This window comes from Peromyscus californicus, unplaced genomic scaffold (genome assembly GCF_007827085.1).
Source record: "Peromyscus californicus insignis strain IS unplaced genomic scaffold, ASM782708v3 Scaffold_18__1_contigs__length_77618521, whole genome shotgun sequence".
In the NCBI taxonomy this organism is placed as follows: domain Eukaryota; kingdom Metazoa; phylum Chordata; class Mammalia; order Rodentia; family Cricetidae; genus Peromyscus; species Peromyscus californicus.
In genome coordinates this window covers 56313477-56329907 of record NW_026294480.1, presented here as the reverse complement: position 1 = coordinate 56329907, position 16431 = coordinate 56313477, and the positions used below count along the sequence as shown (strand labels likewise).

General features: G+C 49.6%; 1 protein-coding gene across 2 annotated transcripts; it reads left to right on the top strand.

The window, feature by feature from the left end:
* The first annotated feature begins 2635 nt into the window (after positions 1–2635).
* Enc1 (ectodermal-neural cortex 1) lies at positions 2636–15200 on the top strand. 2 transcript variants are annotated; one of them, XM_052743483.1, is made up of 3 exons: positions 2636–3103; positions 6502–8315; positions 12634–15200. In XM_052743483.1, the coding sequence occupies exon 2, from the start codon at positions 6515–6517 to the stop codon at positions 8282–8284; it is 1770 nt and encodes a 589-aa protein (XP_052599443.1). In that variant the 5' UTR covers positions 2636–3103; positions 6502–6514; the 3' UTR covers positions 8285–8315; positions 12634–15200. The 2 variants fall into 2 exon arrangements, with proteins under 2 accessions (XP_052599443.1, XP_052599444.1); XM_052743484.1 differs by lacking the exon at positions 2636–3103 and adding an exon at positions 3621–3877.
* The last annotated feature ends 1231 nt before the right edge of the window (positions 15201–16431 follow it).

Here is a 16431-nt window from a genome sequence, read left to right as displayed (position 1 = left end):
GCCATAAAAATTACATAATTTGAGTTTCCACGATCATAAATCCACTAACTTGCAAATCACCCTCAGCCTGGAGAAAGGCATTAGAAACTGCCTAGCAGGCTGAAGACTTTTCATACACTGGCTCAAGCCAATCATTATAGTCTGTGGTTCCTGTATCTTTCAGCATTTTCCAGTCTGTATAACCTACATAAACGAATTCCTGCTTTGCTTATCTTCCAGCAGCAGATGGAGGGAATGTATATGGTCATTTCAGGATTTTCCAGGCTGCAATTTTGTGTATTGTTTGAAGCACAGGAAGTGGCAACATTAGGCAGAAAAGATACACCGATAGACAACAGCCGGACTTACTCCTTTAGCCCTGCCTAAAAAGTGATCTTCACTGTTTCCTTGGCTTCCCACACTGCAGCTTCCAGGTAGGAGATGCCACAGAAATGATGACCTGTCCTTTGCCAGGTGGCTTCTCCTAGCAAAATCCCCAGCCAACCAGCTGAGGTATGTACGAATACTGCTGGGCAGCAGCATCTAGGGCAGTTCTAGATGGCTTGAGGAGAAAGCAAGGCATACTTTGTCAAAAGAGAAAATGTGCCGGGCAGTGGTGGCACACGCCTTTAATCCCAGCATTCTGGAGGCAGAGCCAAGCGGATCTCTCTGAGTTCGAGGCCAACATGGGCTACAGAGTGAGTTCCAGGAAAGGAGCAAAGCTACACAGAGAAACCCTGTCTCGAAAAACCAAAAAGACATTAACTGTTAGTGCCCCCAAACAACATATTTGTGTTTGACTCAAATCCAGGTCGATGAAAACAGAAAGGGGGCCAGGAGTTGGCCCTGGTGCCTCTCATTCCTGGCCACACGCTACAGAAACGTGTTTATAAACACATGTGCAGCAGCGACCCAATACCACCTTCCTTTATTCAATGCCCGTGTCTATCTGGTGTGTACAGTGTTTTCATTTGCTTTATGCTGGTTTTATTCTTTTCCTTGGGCACTAAGTTCTGCCTGCCTGGCTCGCGGCTGCCCTCAGGCCCTGTGCACCTGGTTCTCACCTTGAATCCATCGAGCTTTTCTGGCTTTGTAAAGCAAAACGGAGCCAAGACTCTGTATCAAAAATTAAAATAGGAAACAGATTTTTAAGAGGCTGTAGTGAGGCTGACGAGTTAATGCTAAGAAAGGACTTAAGAGGGCACTGTCTTTCTTTGCGATGAGCAAAATTTATCAGCCCGAATAATAGCAGAGAAAGCCAGAAGTGGAGCTGGGATGGGATGAAAAAAAAAAAAAAAAAAAAAAACCGACCGTACTGGTTACAGCAGTCTGTGGTCTCAGGAAGCGCCATGTGGAGCCTCCTTAGCCGATTTAAACCATTGTTACGCTTGGTGTTTTAAGGAAGACGAGGGGAAAAGCTTGGGGGAGTGGGGGCGGGGACAGGGTAAAGTCGATCTCCGGAGCCCTCACGTGACTGGGCCACTACTGGGGGGGTGCAGCTCTCCAGTCAGGCAGTTCACATCGCCCAAGACCTGTTTCTTCACCTGTGTAATAAAGGTTTGGATCAATCATCTATATAGCTCGTCCCTAGACTCTATCTCAAATGCTGAATAAAAGCCAACGCCAAGTGGCGTTTTAGCTCCCGGCCAAAAGACAAGCCCTTGGCACAAGAGTCAAGAGTGAGAGTCAGGAGCAGTGGTCGCCACGTGAATTTCTTTTTTTTTCCCCGGACAGCATTCCTTTCTTGCCAGACTCTCGAGGCGCGTGCGTGCGTGTGTGTGTGTGTGTGTGTGTGTGTGTGTGTGTGTGTGTGTCTACTTCTTGACTCAACTCCAAACACCACCAACCTACAAAGAGCAGGAAAGGCCAAGTCTCGGAAGGTGACCGAGACGTCTTCCTAAAAGGAGGCGGCGTGGCTGCTCCTTTGAATCTAGCGGCCTTGGCGATTGGTTGCGAAACACGTGGGCCCGCGGGACTGAGCCGGGCTTGCAGCGGCTCCAGCACCGCGTGGGTCAGAGTCCGGCCGGCCGCCGGTTCCTCACCAGCTTGGGGTGGGGTAGGGAGGGACAACACCCGGACAGAGCCTGGAGCTGGAGTCTGGCCCCCTGCCAGCAAGTAACCCTACGTCCCACTTGCGCAACCTGCAGTGACCACAGGGTCCCGACTTGGGCTTCTTCCCTTGCCCCCGTGGGTAATAGGTTCTGCCTGCCGCTGGGGTGTCCAGCCCAGTGAGTGGCTATGCGCCCCGGTGCCACGGAACCCCAGCTTGGCCTTGGACCACTAAACTGAGCATCCCGGGGGTCCTGGTACCACTGAGCCCACAGCCCAAGGCTGTTTTCCCTAGCGGGCTCCCCAGAACCCGAGCTAGAGCCTTGAATTAGGTTGGCCCAAAGAGGCGTACACCATCGGAGCCCCTCAAACTTCTTTTCTTCTGCACTCCCCGGGGGCTGCAGCTGCCCGTAGCTGAGCGAGGGCGTCCGCTTTGTCTCGGTGCACTCCCCGCCCCCCCTCCCCCCGCTTCCTCTCCCGATAACTCCCCCTACAGCTCTCCCCCCCCCCACCCCCCAGCAGCTCCACCCGCTCCCGCCCGCACCGCGGACGCGCTTCCTCCCTCCTCCCCCGAACGAGTCTCTTTGCATACGCGCCCCCTCCCGGGCGGGAGCGCAACTTATAGCCCGGTGCGCGGTGGCCCGGGCGCAGTCTGCTCCCGCAGCCTCTGAGCGAGTGCTACGGCGGAGGCGCTGCAGAGACCCAGAGCAGACGCCAGGCGGCCGCCGGCTCTCACACCGCAGCCTCGATCCCTCCCCCCCAGCTCGCAGCCCGCCTTCCTCCGCGGCGCGGCCGCCGCAGGCTCACTCTCCCCTGGCTAGGCGAGCGCCGGCAGACTCTCGGCCCGGCCGGGGCGCCAGGTCCGCAGCTGCAGATCCGGAGGCCGAGGCGAGCTGCCTGCCAGAGCCGATCCGGGAGCCACTACCCCCGGCGCTACCGCCTCTCCTCCCGGCACTCCTTTCTCCCGGCTGATCGCCGCCTCTTCCTGGGACTGAGACGCCCTCCGTCGGCTCCCTGCGGGTGACCGAGGCAAGAACCCCAGCCGGTTGTGTGCGGAGGCCAGTCGCCTACTGCTGTAAGTTTCCCCTGCAGCCCCAGACCTGTTGCGGGCTCCGGGATTTTTCAGGGGCGGGCCAGCCGCGGGTGTGCTTGCGAGCCACCAGCCGGCGCCGGCCACCCTGCCTGCCTGCCTGCCTGCGGCTTAAGCCCAGGAACTGCTCTCGAGGCAGAACTGTCGCTAGGGCAGGATCGCGCTGGGGGAACGACCTCCCTCCCCTCCGCGGTGTAACGCCCGGGCAAGTCTCAGGGACTGCGAGGAGCCAGGTTGGGAATAATAGCGTGCCGGCTTCCTGAAGCCCGCAGACAGCCCAGCGCGTGGGATCGGTTCCCCATGGTGCACTGTTGCCGGCTCCGGGGGACGGTGGGGGCCACGCGCAGACCTCCTCATGGGGGCATCTGATTGCAGCCGAATGAATGAAAACTGGTTCCTGAAAAACTAGTTTCTTCTCCTGCAAGCTTTTGCCTTTTCCAGTGACATTATTAATTTCAAAGGCCTAGGAATTGGTGGGCGGGGTGGAGATGAAACAGTGAACTTGGATGTGTAATTTGGTGTCGCCCTCAGTGGCATGTTCAGCGTGTTAAGTAGCGTTGCAAATGTTGTAGGGGACCGTGTGGCGAAGGGCTATTTTTGTAAACATCTTTATGGTGTCGTTCCATTGTTGCCAATGATGTGAGTGCTTGAGATACATCTGCCTGGTTCCTTTTCTCGTGGGATTGAGATCAGGTTTAAAACCAGGAGAGACGGAGGTGCTCCAAGTGTGGGAGGCAGACAGCCTGCGTGGAAGCAACAGTAAGTGGACCGAAGTTACTGAACTAGGAGCCCTTTTGATGTTCACAGTAATAGTAGTCTTTTTCTCTGCCTTCTTTGTAGACGCAAGTTAAGTATATGTGTGCATTTTCTTGGCCATTTCCTTAGCATGCAAATTTATGTCTCTGGGGGCTTACGAAAATGTTGGAAAGAGTGATTAATTTAATGTTGAAGGTGTGTTTAGTAACTGCATAAATGATTTCTGTGGTTATTTTGCTGTTGGCATAATTCTAAACCAGAAAGCAAGTTATTTCCCTTGGGCCTTCATGTGTACCTTTTGTTTTAATCCTACATGGTTCCAAGATGATTGTGACAGTGACGTTCCTTTCCAGTGGGGATGGGATCCAAGATGACAGGGTAGGCTCTTCTTGCTTTCTGGGGAGACCTAGAAAATACAGCAGCGTAAACACAGGATTGCCGAGTGTTGCTGACTGTTGCGCATCTTGTATCCTAAGGTCTTCTGGACAAACTGTTTTCTTAAGTGGAAACCTAGTTGTGAATGTTGTTTTATGCCACCCTGACTCCTGTTAATGGACATGTGCTCTGGCCCAGTGGGATTCCAGCCCAGCCGCCAAGCACTTAGATGCTTATGTTCCTGTCTTGGCTCTTAGCCAGAGAGGAGGCAGCTTCCTGAGACTAGGCAATCTTTTAAAGGTTTAGGCTTAAAATCTTCTTCAAAATAACTCAACACTGAACGCATCCGTGTAAATGACATCCACAGGGGTAAAGCATGCAGGTGTCAAGTGCACGGGAGTCTGAACACTTCATACACTTAGTGCATTCACAGGATCCCTCCAGTATGAGTCCTTCTTCAGAACGTTCCACAGTGGCTCAGGATGGACTCCTGGAAGCTGGAGCCTTAGTTTGAGGTGGGGGCGATGCATGGGTCCTCACCATCTTCCTACCCACTGGAAATTTCTGGGTGTTTTTCCTCGGCTTTGTAACCCTGGAGCTTTGTAACTTTGATGGTTGTTATTTGGCCTTGTTTACCCAGCATGAGAAGTAACATTCCCAAACCAGAGGAAAACAAGTTACATCACCTGAAGGTTATGGGCCCCAAGGGTCAAAGGCATGTCAGACATCCACCTTGGTTGTTTTCTGTGCCAACTTTCACAGCTGGTGGGGGGAAATTGCAGTTCTAGCTCATGAATCTGGTAAGGCATTCATTCACGTTTATTAATAATTCCTGGAGTACAAATTAAAATATCCGAAGGAAGAAGAAACAGTCAGTTTCAGCTGTGCTGTAAGTTCTGGCTATTTGTATCGGAAAAGATACTGTAGCCAATTACATAGTCTTCGCTGCTGACATAAACAACCTGCCCTGGAATCCCGAGAGGGGCAGGTCCTTTCTATTCTTCAAAGCAGTAGAGGGGTACTGGTCAGAAGCGGGAGTTAATTCCAGTTTTCAAGATGGACAGTGGACATTTTCTAAATCATTGTTGGCTAGTTTTCTTACAAGCAGATACCTAAAAGGATAGCAGGAGAGTCCACGGATGCTAATTTTGATACTTAGGAAAGCGCTGTAGGTAGCTGATTATTTTTACAGTGGCCCTGCATGAACAAAGGTTAAAATACACACATAGGCACATGAATGTCACACACACACACACACACACACACACACACACACACACACTCCTACCCCTGTGTGCTTTTGAATCTACATAAAGCAGTGTTTGCAGTTTGGACTCCTGATATGCAGGTGCAGCATTTGCAGGTACATAACAGTCCTGGTGATGGAGTGTTTAATCAAAAGCGGTGTGGCTGCATCCTTTGTTCTTGTGACGGTTTTCCAAGAATTGGTATAGAGCAGGAAGAACAGAAAAAAAACAGCAGGAGCTGCCTACTCAAAATATTCTTCCTTTTATGTGCCAAAGTGTCATTCTGGAATCTGTCCAGGTTCAGAAAGATGGGTGGTAATTGTGGCCAGAATCCATCCTGTGCTTTCACTGAGGTCTGCTGATCAATGTATGTAACTCTTTACATTCTGGTGCATTCAGAGCTCCTGGTGGTAGAGCTGTCTAGTTAGAAACTGTCTATCCTTTGTGTGAAAGGCTGACCTCTTCAGGAGTTGGGTAGTTAGATGTATGCAGAGTTTGGATCTCACCAAACGAATTCTTAATAGAATTTCTAATTAGTAGGTGTTTGTTTTACGCATGGCTTTATGTTGTATAGGGCATTAAAGCCGGTGCCCTCCTGACGTTCTTGGCATTATGAGAGCGGGAAGCTTGGCTTTTTAACTGGCCTGTAGTGAATCAGCTGGGCTGGCGCTGGGAACTGAGAGAACGAGACGGACTTCCCTCAGCTTCTGCTGACTTACATTCTGGCAGTCAGGTTTTCCAAGAGAAACCTGCTTTTAAGCCATGCCTCCCCTCACCCCCCAACAGTGTATGGTTCACATAAGCTCCCGAGTATTACAGGGAATGTATTTCCTCCCAGGTAGTTCTCTGGCTTTGTTCCAGGGTGGCCATACCCTCCTCGGAACCGTAGGTAGCAGCAGGACTAACAAGGCTCCATTTTCTTTGTCTAAGTGATGATTGCTTTTGTGCTGTGGCTGGGAACATCAAGAGCATGGTGTTCAATGGGTCTGTTCTGTTTTCTTTTAGGCGCTGAAGCAAAATGTCAGTCAGTGTGCACGAGAACCGCAAGTCCAGGGCCAGCAGTGGCTCCATCAATATCTACCTGTTCCATAAATCTTCCTATGCGGACAGTGTCCTCACTCACTTGAACCTTCTGCGCCAGCAGCGGCTCTTCACAGATGTCCTTCTCCATGCGGGGAACAGGACCTTCCCTTGCCACCGGGCGGTGCTGGCTGCCTGCAGCCGCTACTTTGAAGCCATGTTCAGTGGTGGTCTGAAAGAGAGCCAGGACAGCGAAGTCAACTTCGACAACTCCATCCACCCAGAAGTCTTAGAGCTGCTTCTCGACTACGCGTACTCGTCCAGGGTCATCATCAATGAAGAAAATGCTGAGTCGCTCCTGGAAGCCGGCGACATGCTGGAGTTTCAGGACATCAGAGACGCGTGTGCGGAGTTTCTGGAAAAGAACCTGCATCCCACCAACTGCCTGGGCATGCTGCTGCTGTCCGACGCCCACCAGTGCACCAAGCTGTATGAACTCTCCTGGAGAATGTGTCTCAGCAACTTCCAAACCATCCGGAAGAACGAAGATTTCCTCCAGCTGCCCCAGGACATGGTCGTGCAGCTCCTGTCCAGTGAAGAGCTGGAGACAGAAGATGAAAGGCTCGTCTATGAGTCGGCCATGAACTGGATTAGCTATGACCTGAAGAAGCGCTACTGTTACCTCCCAGAGCTGTTGCAGACCGTGAGGCTGGCCCTCCTTCCTGCCATCTATCTCATGGAGAACGTGGCGATGGAAGAACTCATCACCAAGCAGAGGAAGAGTAAGGAGATTGTGGAGGAGGCCATTCGGTGCAAACTGAAAATCTTGCAGAACGATGGCGTGGTGACCAGCCTCTGTGCCCGCCCTCGGAAAACCGGCCATGCCCTCTTCCTCCTGGGAGGACAGACTTTCATGTGTGACAAACTGTACTTGGTAGACCAGAAGGCTAAAGAAATCATTCCCAAGGCTGACATTCCCAGCCCCAGGAAAGAGTTCAGTGCGTGTGCAATTGGCTGCAAAGTGTACATTACTGGGGGGCGGGGCTCTGAAAATGGAGTCTCAAAAGATGTCTGGGTTTATGATACCCTACATGAGGAGTGGTCCAAGGCTGCCCCCATGCTGGTGGCCAGGTTCGGTCATGGATCTGCTGAACTGAAGCATTGCCTGTATGTGGTCGGTGGGCATACAGCAGCAACGGGCTGCCTCCCAGCCTCCCCCTCAGTCTCTCTAAAGCAAGTAGAACATTATGACCCCACGACCAACAAGTGGACCATGGTCGCCCCACTCCGAGAAGGCGTCAGCAATGCTGCTGTAGTGAGTGCCAAACTCAAGCTGTTTGCTTTCGGGGGTACCAGTGTAAGCCATGACAAGCTTCCCAAAGTTCAGTGTTACGATCAGTGTGAGAACAGGTGGACAGTACCGGCCACCTGTCCCCAGCCCTGGCGCTACACAGCAGCAGCTGTGCTGGGGAACCAGATTTTTATTATGGGTGGAGATACAGAGTTCTCTGCCTGCTCTGCTTACAAATTCAACAGTGAGACTTACCAGTGGACCAAGGTGGGAGACGTGACGGCCAAGCGCATGAGCTGCCACGCTGTGGCCTCCGGGAACAAGCTTTATGTCGTCGGAGGGTACTTCGGCATTCAGCGCTGCAAGACTTTGGACTGTTACGATCCGACTTTAGATGTGTGGAACAGCATAACCACGGTCCCGTACTCACTGATTCCTACTGCGTTTGTCAGCACCTGGAAACATCTGCCTTCTTAATGCAGAACATCCTAAAGAAAGCACGCATGAGGTAAGAAGGCATAGTTGGAGATGTAAGCTTGTGTTGGCCAACACTGCAACCTCCTGTCAATGGAAACCAGTGGCTCTCCGCCATCACGGAGCCTCAAAATCTCCCAAAGCGATTTTCAGAAACTGTGCCCCCATTCTAGAGACATTGTTTTATTTGGTCCGGGTGGAATCCAAACATCAGTACTTTAAATGACTTATTTATTTTTTATTTTATATGCATTGGTGTTTTGCCTGCCTGCATGTCTGTGTAAGGGTGTTGGATCCCCTGGAACTTGAGACACAGACAGTTGTGAGCTGTCATGTGGGTGCTGGGAATTGAACCCGGGTCCTCTGGAAGAGCAGCCAGCTCTCTTAACCGCCAAGCCATCTCTCCAGCCCCGCATCAGTACTTTAAAGAAAGTTTTCCAGTTATATCTGACAGGTTGGGAACCCCAGACATCCATTAGTAATTCCAGTTAGTGGTCGTGAAATACTCATTGTGTTCCTAAATAGGACAGGACCATGTGCTTCACTCAAGTATCCTTTTGATGCTCAGAACAACCCCTGGATGTTATTACTAATCTCCCTCTGCATGTGAAAAAACCTGATGCCTATGGAGTCAATTGCCCAATGTCATAGGACAGGACCATGTGCTTCACTCAAGCATCCTTTTGATGCTCAGAACAACCCCTGGATGTAATTACTAATCTCTCTCTACAGGTGAAAAAACCTGATGCCTATGGAGTTTAACTAGTCAATTGCCCAATGTCATAGACCTCAACAAGTGGTCAAGCGAGTCAAGAACTCCGCCAGGGCCGTCTGACTCCAGAGCACAGACGCTTGAGTATGCATTCAAGCTGCTTCCTGATAAACTTGAACTTGATCTTGGTATCATCCCAGGGATACTGGGTTGCTCTTCTGATTTCACTTCTTCAGACCTTTCTGTACTTAATAGGGTTTTAAAAATATTATTGCTTTAAGTTTTTTCTAGTTTATTGACTCCAAAATTGTATGTTCACTTATTTAAAATGCCCTCCCGCCCCCAAGAACCATCTCTTTAGAGCATCTCTTAACTTTGGAGGACAGTCTAGGTTGTTCTCATGAAAGGTGGTAGTTTGTGTAGATAAATTCAGCCACCTAAGCTTCCCTAACTGCATCCTCTTAATCAGTCAGCCTGACCCTGTTGCTGGGACCAACAAAAGTTGTATCCTGTGTCATATACCTGGGTACGCAGTGGTCGTCTTGTGCATATGACACTCTTGGCTCCAGTAATGAATCAGCCTACACAGTTTGGGGTCGCTGTGGCTGCTTGCCTCCTGTGAAGCATCCTCAGCACTGGCCCAGGAATTGCCTCAGCATGTCTGTCTGTCTGTCTTAGCTAGCCTCCTATTGCTGTGATAAACACCATGACCAAAAGCAAGCCGGGCGTATTTCCTCTTACATCTTACCAAGTCACAGTCCCTCACCAAGAGGAGTCAAGGCCAGAACCCAGGGCAGGAACCCTGAAGGCAGGAACTGAAGCAGAGGCTGTGGAGGAGTTCTTCTTACTGACTTGCTCCCTTACCTAGCTTAGCCTGCTTTCAATCCCAGGACCACCTGCCCAGAGGGAGTACCCCCCTTCAGTGGTCTGGGCCCTCCCACATCAATCATTAATCAAGAAACTGTCCAAAGGCATGCCTGTAGGTGGCATTAATTGAGGTTCCCTCCTCTCAAATGACTTTAGCTTCTGTCAGGTTGACAAAAGAAAATAATAACAACAACAAAAATCAAAACCCAAAACTGGCTGAGCAGAGGGCGCTAGGGACATGCCACTTTATTTGGCCGATTGCCGGGCTCACTACTAACTGTTAAGGAATGCCACGGTGGAGGACCGGCAGCGCAGAGTCATTACCAGAGGACTTTGGCTCTGCTTTTCCTAGGGTGTCACACACCTTTCAAGGGGCCTTTGAGAGGAAAAAGGGGGACCTCAGAGTGGTTGTAAGCTCAACAGAGGGGTCTCATCTTATTGGCCTTTCTTTCCTCATGTTGAATAGCTCATTCACAAGCAACTGAAATGGATTTCCCTTTCACATTTATTTCATCATCATTGTTTTCAACCCTTTGGCCGTCTCCTCCTCCAGCCTGTCCTGGCCAGCAGGGCCATGTTCCCTGGGCATGAGATTCCCGTAGAGGATCGGCAGCAGTCAGAAACCTCCCGAGAGGAGAGAGACCTACGGACAGCAGCCCACACCAAACTGGTTTTTGCAGCCTTGCTGGCATCTCAGTAATCCAGAATAAACGAACGTTCTGCAAGTGGTTATTTCATTTGCGATACGGTTGCATGACTCAACCCTCAAGCAGGCCTGGAGAGAGAGAGAGACACTGACTCCTAGGGAAGAGGCGCTAATTAGCAGACGCAAAATGAAGAGTTAGTCCGGCAGCTGACTGGGTGTGCAGTCGACCTGGAAAAGTGGCCAGGGATGGGGGCAGTGTGTTGTCAGACATGGCCATGGGGTGGGTGAAAAGCAAGGCAGACAAGGTGAGGCTGACAGAGAGATCACACGTGTTCTCTGTTCCTTGTGTTAGATCTCTCTGGACTTTGGGTTGTTTTTTTTTGTTGAACGAGTCATTTTAACCACAACGTCCAGAAAAGCGTCCCAATTCAGACAGAGGTGGGTGTTGAAAACAGCCTGGTCTAGCCCAGCACCGGCCTCTATCACCTACAACCGGCTTTTGCTACAGTAAGCCCTTGCTCTGATCTGGCTGGAGCACAGTCTGTGTGTCCTGGGGACATTCCGTACCGTTGATTATCAGCTGTTTATCATTTCTGTTCTTCAGTTTTGGTTCCCTTTCCCAGCCCAGCGTGGATGTGTTAAAAGTATTTGACCCTAACTTGCTTCCGGTCCCCGGGAAACAGAACAAACAAAATGCTGCGGTTACCTGAGAAACAGCAGCCTCCACCCTTGGTACCCTGGACAGGAGAGTCGGGCACAAAAAAAGTCAACTTGATAGGGCCAGCTTGCTGCTTTTCAAGGGTGACACGCGCCCCTGATCAAAGCTACTCTTTCCGTTTCCGGCAGGGAGGATGTTGGTTCAAATTTCTAAAGTTTACTATACACAAGCTGGAGTTAAAAACACTTAAAGCTGGCTGGAATGACATTCAGAGAGGCTCCTTTGGGTGTCGGCACAGACCTCCAGCCTGAGTCCCCTGATTTCCAAATGCTGGTGCAAGATGAATTCATCTAGGCTTAGCAGAAACCTTCCCAGGTCAGAAAACTCACCCGCTCAGGAGATCTTAACTGTCTCCTGCTGTTCATTCCATGGGTGGGAAGACAAAAAGGGAACTATTCTGATTTTCTTGTAATTTTTCGATGTCTTATGGCCCCCACCTGACAGGATGTGGACCTGCATTTGCTTTGTTTCTTCTTTTGGAATCTGCCACCTCTTCATTTCTGTGCGAGTATGCCATGTCTCGAGATGTTAAATATTCCAAGGTGCATTCTTTTGGCCAAATGTGGATAGACAGGTTGCAGGGAGGCAGGGCCGAGGGATGACACCAAGGGCTAAGGAATGTCTTGAAGGCTTGAATCACGCTTAGACAACAGCCAAAAGAAACAAGTGGGAACTGACTCACACTTCTGAACACACACGAGCCAAAGAGAAGAATCTGCCGTTAATGAGTGGTCCTGCAAAACAGTCCCTTTGTCCGTGCTTGTACTAGGGTTCCAGTGAGTAGTGGGGATGCATTTTTTGCTATGGCTGCCTTCGATCTCTGAAAAGTCTGCCTTGGATATTTTTATGATCAGAGGGCCTAGGGGTGCGTCTTCCTCCCTTCATGTCCAAGTGACTGTCACAGTAGCTTTCTTTCCAAGCATTGAAAACGGAAGATGGCCATGTGTAGGCTTGAATTTGAACATACTCATGTTTAAGAAAGGAAGGTCCTTTGGACACAAATTTTTTAAATGCCTTTTATTTTTAATTATTTTTTTAAAATTGTATGTATATTGGTGTTTTGCCTGCATGTTTCTATGTGAATGAGGGTGTTGAATCCCCTGGAACTGGAACTGCCATGTGGGTGTTGGGAATTGAACCTGGGTCCTCTGGAAGAGCAGCCAGTGCTCCAGCCATCTCTCTCGCCGTGGATACCATTGTTTTGTGGGCTGCCCATGGTCATGGTACCAGCTGGCCAAGTGTGCACACTTTCTGTTGAACTTGTAATTCGCACAGTCAGGAGTGCTGTTGCCCAGCTCTGCCCCGAGTCTAAATTTTTCTAAATTGTGTGCTTATTAGCAAATGTCTTAAACCGTGACCTCTCACAAATCCTTCATGCCTTTGTGTTTTCGTTCTGTTTTTTTTTCTAGCTCACCCCGACACACGGTGAGACGATGTGAGGTTTCTGCTGTGGAGAAGCCAAGTTTAATGAAGAGAAAGAAACCCAGGAGAAGTTGCTACAAGACTCCTCAAATACCATCGGCTGCACCTTGTGAACACTCTTTTAAGTGGACATGAAGGAAGGGGTGGGGGAGGGGGGTGGGATTTTTCCAATGCCAGTAGCACATGGTTTAAATATGAATGACAGAGCTTGTGATCTAGTCCTTGTCTGGTAATTGTGGATTAATGTCAGCGTTAATCAGCCCCTCAGAGGGAGAGAAAAGCTGGCCTTTTCCCTTGCTGTAGCTCATTCAGCGTTTGATTTCCATGGCTCCACCGTTTATATGCAGGATTTGAAATGGTTGTCAGCTTCCTCCGAGGACTGAGCTTGAAGCCTCCATGGCCAGCTGCTGTTGGAGACGCAAAGCCAAGCGTGGGTCAGGAGGGAAGCTGGCCTGGCCGACGGAAGAATGGGCACCCCAGGACTCTCCACTCATCTCAAAGGGGTTGCGGTCCCCCGGGAACGCCTCTGAACAATGGGGACATTGTTGGTAGCCGATTGGTAGATGCTCTTTGCTATTTATAAGTGACTTTAAACCTTCTCTTGGCTGTTAAGAAATGTGTTCTAGATTTAGCTATTTATTGTTTGCGGCCTGCATGCTGAAACAGTGCTTACGTTGTCTTCACGTGTATGGGCGTGTGTGGATGGTCGTATGTTTTGCACATTTTGTAGCTGTTGACGTGCTTTGCTGCACAAAAAGAAAAAAAATGAAAACTTTGGGGCTATAATTTGGAGGATAAGTAGAGGGTGGGTGGGGGAGGGGTGCATTTTTGAAATGTCGGGACGGAGACAGATTCCAAGATGGAAACTTAAATTACATCCCAGAAGCAGAGAAACCACAAAGTCACCGTAACTAGACCACCCTTTACTGAGGTTCATGGTCACACTGATGGCGGGTCTCCTAAGAGCAGGGTATTGGTCTGTCCTCCTTCCTCCTGTCTGTCTGACTTACCTAACTTTGGTCTCGGCTGCTGACACTTGGAAAGGACCAAATTACTTTATAGTATTTCCCCGTTTGTGTAATATCCTGAAACCCTGGGAGGTTCTGCAGAATCGTTCTGTATATAGGGCACAGGTGAAGACATTGTCTAAAGTTTATTTATTTATCTATTTATTTACTCTAGGTGAATAACAACACCAATGGGGAAAAACTAAAATGTGTCAGATGTAAACAAATCCACTGACCACATTGCTTGGCCTGCGCGTGGCTCTTGGACCTTGATTGGAGAGTGCTCGAGACTCTCCCAGAAAAACATCCATTTTGATACAAAGTACACTTTCGTGTTCACCCTTAGATACATGTTGAAAGAGCTCTTTGGTACACAGAAGTGATGTTTGGTCACACTTTGGTGCCAAGGATTGTAAACGGTGGCCTGTGGAGAGGTCTTCCCGTCCTGTTGGATCAATTGTGAATACATTCTTTGCTCGTCTGAGTGCTTGTTTACTAAACGTGTTAGTGCTAGACCACAGTGAGCCCCCCGGGGTGTCTGGGGGAGACCAGAACTTGCAACTCTGCCTGCTTGATCCATATTTCTCACAGTGCTGTATTTAAAAAAAAATAGGATTTAAGACGGATAACCACCTTTACGTTGTGAGTGTGTTTGCCTTGTCTAATGACAGATAATTCCATAACATTTCTCTCCACCTTAGTACTTTAGGTTAATTGTACATGTCTGTCTGTGCCATGAGTAAGTGGACTGTAGTCGGACCAAAATAAAACAAATGAGCCGTTGGAATGAAAGCTTCCAGATCGTTCCAGCAGTCAGTTTCTGGTCCCTAGATATATTTCTAAGCAGTGTAAGTGTCTGATTGGACCCTGGTGGCCTGATCAGTCTCCGCCCTTTAGCTGTCCCAGCTCCGTAGGTAGTTTACGATGCAAATCTGTCTCAAGATCTGCACGTCACTGCTGCTTCTGAGAGCAGGAAGAATTTTCTGCAGCTGTTTCAAAGTTGTGGCCTGTCCTTGAATCTTCTATTAATTACTGTGTGAGCCAGAGGGGGCTGCACCGCAAGGGTGGGCCCTGGCTGGCAAGGGGGACCTTTCTAGACTCCAGCTCTTTTAATTGATGTGGCCATTTGGGCTTGCTACTTGACGGTCCTCACCCTGTGAACCGTCCCACACTTTGAAGCCAATACGATTCACAGCACAGTCCACACAAAAACCCTGGCGCAAGACGGGGGAGGTTCCTCTCATTTGGTGAGCTGGTTGCCGTGGAAACGGATAACAAAGGTCAGCCTTCCACTTCTGGTATAATGGTGGGGCCCCTTTTCTCAGGCTTGACACCTGTCTGAGTGAGAGTGATGAGGGCCGGATAAAACCCCTGTCTTGGCTGTTGACTATGTGGTTCACGTACCAAACCCTGTAGAAGTTAGAAAATGTTGGTGTTTGTATGTTCTCGTTTGCTACTACTACACTTTTGACGTTTTGTAAAACTGTTATTTTTTTTTTCACGATGTGAAACTGAAGGTCAATAAATTATTAGAGATTTTCTCTTCATTGTGTGAGTTTTTATTTGACAGCAACGCCATTTTAAACACTGGAAGTGTTGTTTTCTCATTTAATCAGTGATTTCAAGTGTTCTCTGAATGTTTCACCATTCGGCACCTACGTTTATGAAAGTAGTTTTGCAAATCCTTGATATCTCTCTCTCTCTCCCTCCCCCTCTCCCTTCCCCTTTACAACCCTAGCTGGCTTGTAAACTCTCAAATGGAGACAAGGCTGGCCTTGAACTCCACTCCTGTCTCTGCCCCTGAGTGCTGGGATGACGCTTAGAATCTATCATTATCAATTCCATGTCACTCATAACCTGAAATGCACTGTGCATTCTTTGTATTGGAATCTAGACTTGGTTTCTTGGTGTGTTGTCCTTTGTGAGGGAACTCTTAACAGCAAGGGTTGGAGCCCGGTCCTCCCTCTCCGCTGACACGGACTGAAGAGTGTATCCATCCGTCTCTGTGAGGGGAGAGAAAGCACCGTGTGACCCGCTGGCACACTTGGCTCGTCTGTGTTGACAGCTGGTCCTGTGTGGAGCCAGATGAAGCCTCCAGCCCTCACTTCACAGTGGCTTCATGTCACACGGATGCTCCTTTATCACTTGGGCCAGGCCCCTGATTGTCCCCGTGTGCAGAGCAATGTTGAGCACAGTCTTCCTGGGCCAGAAACTAAATGCTACCTAATTGGGACTCTAGGAGTCTCACGAGCAGACAGACACAATGCAGTTACGACTGCTGGATCTTGACCAAGGTGCCAGCAAAGGCCTTGAGCTGACAGAAGGCTCAGTTGGTTCCATGCTGGGTGAGGCTGGGGGACAGCCAAGCTTTTGGGAACGCATGTCCGAGCCTTCAGATTCCTAAGGCACAGTGTGTATGACCCATGGAAACCCAGTGGTTAAAACAAGTATGACAGCAGATGACAGGGAGGAGGGAAAGCTGGCACAAGCTGATGCGTGAGACTTGGAAGAGTAGAGAATGGTCGCTATGGAGATGGTTATGGACAGAACTTTTAAAATTGTGTGTGTGCGAGTTCGTGTGCACATGCCTGCAATATGCACGTGAGTGTGCATGTGTCGGGAGGACAGAGGATAACCTCAGGTGTTGATCCACATGTGGCATCCACTTTATTTTTTCAGATGGTCTCTCCCTGGCCTGCGATTGACTAGGCTAGGTTGGCTGTCCAGTGAGCTCCAGGGATCTGCCTGTCTCTGCCTCCCCAGGTCTGGGATTACAAG

Coding starts and splice junctions, on each gene's coding strand:
- Enc1 (XM_052743483.1), top strand. CDS start 6,515: ATGTCAGTCAGTGTGCACGAGAACCGCAAGTCCAGGGCCAGCAGTGGC.